The sequence below is a fragment of the Mercenaria mercenaria genome, chromosome 18, assembly GCF_021730395.1.
Source record: "Mercenaria mercenaria strain notata chromosome 18, MADL_Memer_1, whole genome shotgun sequence".
NCBI lineage: Eukaryota > Metazoa > Mollusca > Bivalvia > Venerida > Veneridae > Mercenaria > Mercenaria mercenaria.
This window is the reverse complement of record NC_069378.1, coordinates 27,176,599-27,183,046: the sequence shown is the minus strand read 5'-3', so window position 1 is coordinate 27,183,046 and position 6,448 is coordinate 27,176,599. Positions and strand designations below refer to the sequence as shown.

Below are 6,448 nucleotides of genomic sequence, written 5' to 3'. Positions count from 1 at the left end.
TATCTTATAGAAAAGGGGTCATTATTCTATATAAAATAATGACCGGGGTCATTATTCTATGGGGGGTCAGTTTACAACGTAACACCGGGTGGATATTTCCTTACATGACGACCCGAGGAGGGTAAGAACCACAGAGGCGAAGGAAAGAGATTCGAAGTCAGCAACCTAAATTAATCCTGGAGGTCCCCCAACTTCATATAGCATAGTTAAATGGCAAAACTGTCTACACTTCCTATGAGAAAAAGTATATGAGCTCTAGGCATTGCTAACAAATCTCAAAGGCATGATAGATGCAACCCAGCACCAAGTAACTTATATTACTCACCAGCCCTGTCAATCAGACTGAATCATTCATGTGTCGCCCAGGGATGGCAACTACATTCACAGACGTCCTAGCCTTCCTACAAGTCCCTCCCTGTCAAGTTTTCACAAACCTGGCTGCAGGGTCACTGAAATTCTAGTGCAAGGTACTTCTGACCAAAATCGTGGTTAGCTATGGCAACTCGAGCATTTATGAAAAAGGAGAACCCATTGCCTATATTTTATATCAGATGACGAAGGCAATCCCGTAAGAGTACGTATTCCTCATATGCGATTTCGAAAGTTTCCAAGTTGGTTGCTCGTATGAAGTACATTAACAGCCGGAAAATGTCGAAATATCATTAGGACACTACGAGATCGTACGAGAATTGCCGAATGCCATAACGGGTCCGTTACATTAAGACATACAGAACGGCATGAACTGAACGTGTCGACCGTAATTAGTATTATAATCAATACTGAGATTGCACCACTTACGGTTACACTTGCGGTAAAGCTTTATCAAATGCAACGAGGGACAACACTGTCAAAATTTGTTTTGAGTTTAATATACTGCCATAACCTTTCAAAGTAAAACGCACATGATGTCCACTTTGTAAGAGTAATGCTTCGCGAGGAGAAATGTTACACGCTAAACTAATGATCATTTCTATAACAGCTACTGTACTAAGAGGGTTGTTCGAGGCATTGTGCCACTGCATCCATAGAGCATCAATTCATCAGTTTATAATTATAAATTTTATAATACGATGCTCGCTTATAGAATTTTGAGGACATATGCATATTTTATTCTATAGGGAAGTTTTGGTTCGAATTAGTAAGATTTAATAATTTGTTTTTCTTTCGTGTCTTTAAGTTTGGCGAACCATTATCGTATACGCCATGTAACTACCGAAAAATCCACTTTCGCTTTGAATAGAAAAAATAAGTAAGAACGCATTCATTAGACAGACATACATACAGACAGACAGACAGACACTTTAATATCCATATCAGGCTATACATATGACATTACAATTACATGGTATAATAATATGATAACAAAGTACAAGAATACAACGTACAATAGGCGGGCTGAAACACAAGTAATTCAAATTGATAATAATGATCCTTGTTTTTACCGAAAACGGGAAGTACAAGTAAAACTGAATTGAAATTATAAGACAGACTATTACGGCATTGAATGTTGCTAATAATTTCTCAATACAGCTTAATAAAAAGTAGACACTGAAACAACATTTTGTTTTCATTTAACAATTTTTACCGATACAATAACTAAAGTCAGGTGTGGTCAATAGTCAAATGTTGAAAACATTGAAACCCGAAAATGGCTAACAACACGGAAATGCTTACTAGTCATTGATTTTGCTTATTAGTTTCATACAACTAAAATTGTGTTTCTTTTTAAATTTGTCATACCTTTAGTACATATTCTATGTTGTTAAATTTGATATCAAAATCGACTTTGGGTAAATGCATTAGATTCAAACTGTTATCCGATGATATTGTTTGGTTAAATGCCATACCAAATGAAAGACAGGTCATATGGCGACTTTCCGGCTTCTAATATAAAGTCTCCAGTTGGCCCTTCAAGAATTATTTCAGGCATGAGGGATTCCTGAGTAGAACCATCGATATTCCGAAAAAAACTTGACCGCCCGCCCGCTTAGCTCAGTAAGCGTTGGTCTGCGGATCGCGGGGTCGTGAGTTCGATCCTCGGGCGTATGTTCTCCGCAACGCTTTGATAAAAACTTTGTTTTTGAAATCACTCGTCCTCCGGCTCTGGTTCACGTGGGAAAGTTGGCAGTTACTTGCGGAGAACAGGTTTGTACTGAGACAGAATCCAGGAACACTGGTTGATTAACTGCCCGCCATTACATGACTGAAATACTGTTGAAAAAACGGCGTTAAACCCAAAGCAAACAAACGAAGCAAAATACTTTGTTTGTTTCCTCACATGAAATATTTCTACACCTGAAACGAGGTTTCCAACCCGAAGTGGTGAAGGAAAAGTGATTCGTAAGTCTCCGAACTTAACCTCACAGCCATTGCAGCTCCCCTTGTAAAGGATGAAGCATAACCTTTATAAAATAGTCATATTCCTGGATAAAGCCAAACCACATCTGGTAGTGATTTATTTTAATCAGTACTAAGACAAACACAAGCATTTGATAACAGGTCTGCCGCTTTTAACATAAAAAATTCTCAATAATTAAGTAAAGTGGACTATTATATTTTATCTCATTAATTCCAAGTCTAATACAATGTGCAATTGTTTTGATCTATTGGAACATTATTGTTGTGGCAAATTTATAAGCATGTCGGTGAGCTTATCTTTCATATTAAACTTCTTATTCCACATTAAAACACATATGGAACAGCTATCTATATGCATATACGCCAAAAAAATTCATACGGACATAATTTCTTATGTATTGACTGAGAATCAAGTTTAAAACAGAAATATGTATTAAAAATCATAGATACCCGGTCTTGATCTTGAATTATCTGCCCTTGAAAATAGATTTTTCCCAGTATTTTCCGACTTAAAAGGGCAGATAATTCATGACCAAGGCTGAGCACATAGGATTTGTTTTATTTCATATTTCCGTTTTTGATTTGATTCTCTGTCAGTAAACAAAGTTTAAAGAAGAAATTCTGTCCGTAAGAAAATTTTGCCCCATGCTAATATAGACACTGTGGCAAATGTCCTTAACTATGAACATGACAAAATGATACCGCAAGGTCCTGATCTTTCCCATTGACCGAATTTCTTTAAACTTTGTATACTGAGTTCAAATGAAGTCTGAAACAGAAATATCAAATAAAACGCATATTTTCCTTGCCTTGATATTGAATTATCTGCCATTGAAAATTAGATTTTTTAGTATTTTCTGATTTTCAAGGACAGACAATTCAAGATCGAGCCCAGGTACTTAAAATTTAAATACATATTTCCGTCTTTGTGCTTGACTCTCAGTAAGTACATGAAGTTTAAAGAACTTCTGTCCGTATGAAAAGTTTTGCCTATATACATATAGAAACTGTCCGATATATCTTTAAAGGGAAAGGCAACGTTGTTCTAATGTTAATTTTGTCAGTTGGGATTTCTTAAATCATCTAAAGAAGCGAAAGAATTTTCAGAATCGGAGTAAAAATGAGAAAGTTATGCGCATTTAAATATTTGGTCAAATTGGCGGCCATTTTGTTTCTATGGCAACAAAAAACAAAATGGCGGATTTAATAAATTTTTAGATACACATTTGAACTGCGTTTACTTAAAACTGTAAAATAATTTCTCTACTTTTCCAGCTATAATGAAAGAAATTATCATGTTTTACATCTTACACTCAAGAAACATATGAAAATTAGTCTTTTAAATGGTTATTTGCTAAATAAATTATTCAGCAGTGTGTAAATGACGTCATAAACACACTAAAATGGCTGCCTCCATTATCAGATATTTTCTTAAATTTCAAACTGCCATATCTTTTTCAATAGTTGTCCGATTTTAAAAATTCTTTCAGCGTTATGAAAGGCTTGATGATGGCTTTCATATAAAATTAACTTGTTTTCAGGCTTCTTTACCCTTAAATTAAGCTGATAAACTTTTAAACATGCAGACCAACTGCGCATTGCGTTCGACGAAGATAGATCTTAACATAGCATAACTACAAAATAACATTTCTTCTAGTAAATGTAAATAATAGCTGAATTGTTTTACGATTATTGAAGCGTGGGAAAGTACGTTTGTTAAAGCAGAATGTGTATACATAATGTTATTGGATTCTGAACGCGATAGATTATGTACGAAGAAGAACACCAATGAACGAGTTTCGGCGGTACGCGTCATCGTAAATCTGTTTGGCTTCAGAATATCCGGAAGTAGACATAATCCAGACTTCTGCACCAGGTTCCATCATTATTAGGGCACTGACGGAGCTACAGCTAGCGTATTTGTTGTTATTTTCATTGGCTTGCTCAAACTGCTGGCTTCCGACAATCCATTCATCGTCCATGACAATAGCATAATGTATGACTAACCCGAATGAGTTGCAAACATGCGCCGTAAAATGATACAGGCCGCGTACCGGTGCAGTAAATTTACCCGTGTTAGTGTCATAACTATTTCCTTCATTGACAAGAACTGACTTTAGAATGAGGACTTCATTAGTCTGTAAGTTTCTGTCAGCTGGTTTGAAGGCACTGAACGCTACCGTTGGAATGTCCAGTTTTTCAGTCTTTCCTGTAACAATTAAACGTTATTATATGGATTGCATGTGATCTTGTGGAAACTACTAGAATACTGTTCCAATAATAAATTTTTTTGTGATATAAGATTTCACAAACATTTGAGCTTTTGTACATGTACATTTTTTATACAAGTGCTAAATACCATTTTTACAATATCCACGCTCGTCTTACAGCCAGTATATACATGTAATAGAAAAGCAAAAGCAAAATTTAAGAATATGTCTCTAGGTTTTTTTTTCTATTCTTCAAAGACATTTTAAGTATTAATTAAATCTGTTCACCTATAGCAAAACTCCTGTAGCCTGTACAGTTTTTTAGAAGGGCTTTGTCATCTTTTTCGCAGTAAAATACCTGTACCTCATAGTTCACCCAATAAATATTGACTGAATTACTGAACTGATTAATCATTATTGATTTTTAATGCTATCATTTTTAAAACTATAATATTATAATGCATCCTTTCAGAGTATTGCTTTTACATAATTATATTCTTGAAGATTTCAATTATGTAATAAACAGAATATAAACGCTTACAATTTGCTTCATAAAATGCAATTATTTGACTGCAGAATTGACAACAGGTTCCTTAAACTTGAATATCAATTCCGATAATTTTTCAGGTTTATTTAAAAAAGTTTGTAATTATCACTTTCACAAAACATTACTGGCTCATTGAAATAAAAAACAATTTCATATTTATACCTTTAAGGCTGTTTACGTCTTCTGTGATATTCCGCATGTCATTTTCCAATTTGTCCTTCACATCCTCTGACAATTTTTCCATTTCAACTTTACGGTGTTCCAAGACAGCCAGAAGATATTCCTCCGTCCTTCTTAAATCTTTCGCCATCTCTTTCACTTCACGCCTCGTTTCTATCATATATTCGATTAATTTCTTATCATAGTCGAACTGAGAACACACAGGTTCCGAGTCACAGGGCAAATGAAGCAAGCAAAGAGCAACAGTTATGAAAACTAAACATAAATTTAGCTTCGACATCTCGAACCGTTTTTGAAAAAAACTGTGAACACTATTTCGTTTGCAGCGTTTTATAACATTCTAACTGCGCACAAATTATACGCTGCATTAGACCCTTAAATTAGGTAACAAAATCATTAATCGTGGGAACATTAGTAAGACCTGTTACATTGAAATTAATTTTCAAGTTTGGTTTTAGTTTCCTATAAACTTATTAAGGTAATGAATATTACATTCTTTTTACTTCCAATATGTGTAAAATACAAAGATATTCTTTCACTTAACATACCTTTTTAAGACGTAACCTTTAGAGTTCTTTTAAGTTATAGACATTCAATTGTCATTTGTTAAAACATTTTATTACTTTTGAATTAATCTAGTTCGTGCTAAGTTGACTAAATATATATCTGTATGATCTTCCAAAGTGAACTTACTTCGCTCGGGAGGGTGGCAGTTTTATCATAAACTCGACACACTGGTGAACAGTATTATGCTTGCATTCTTGTCCAACAGGTTTTTATCCCGGTAAAATACAACTGTGCAAAAAGATCTCGAACCGATGTTGAAAACCCAATTGGTCCGATATTACTGCAACTTGACAATATATCATGATATTGTGTTGCTCCTAGTATATGTTGTAACTGTTTAGTGATAACCTCCCACATTGTTTTCCTAACCTGATATTTTCCAAAGTACACGGTACACAGAATAATTATATCAGTAATTTGGCTACAAAGGTGTTTTAAATAGTATAAAAATAAAACATTTGCACACTATGAAAATACAATATGAATAATTGAAAATATCGGTAACAGTCAGTTATACTATTTTCTTTTCAATTGTAACAGCAGTTTTTAACATACCTTACAATCGTATAAATTATATTTTGCTACT

At 34.3% G+C, this 6,448-nt stretch overlaps 1 protein-coding gene across 1 annotated transcript; it reads right to left on the bottom strand.

Moving 5' to 3' along the window:
• Window positions 1–1,279: 1,279 nt before the first annotated feature.
• Window positions 1,280–6,181, bottom strand: LOC123538915 (heavy metal-binding protein HIP-like). Its single transcript, XM_045323331.2, has 2 exons — window positions 5,278–6,181; window positions 1,280–4,567 (listed from the first exon to the last, which is right to left on the bottom strand). The coding sequence occupies exons 1-2, from the start codon at window positions 5,573–5,575 to the stop codon at window positions 4,125–4,127; spliced, it is 741 nt and encodes a 246-aa protein (XP_045179266.2). The 5' UTR covers window positions 5,576–6,181; the 3' UTR covers window positions 1,280–4,124.
• Between the last annotated feature and the right edge of the window lie 267 nt (window positions 6,182–6,448).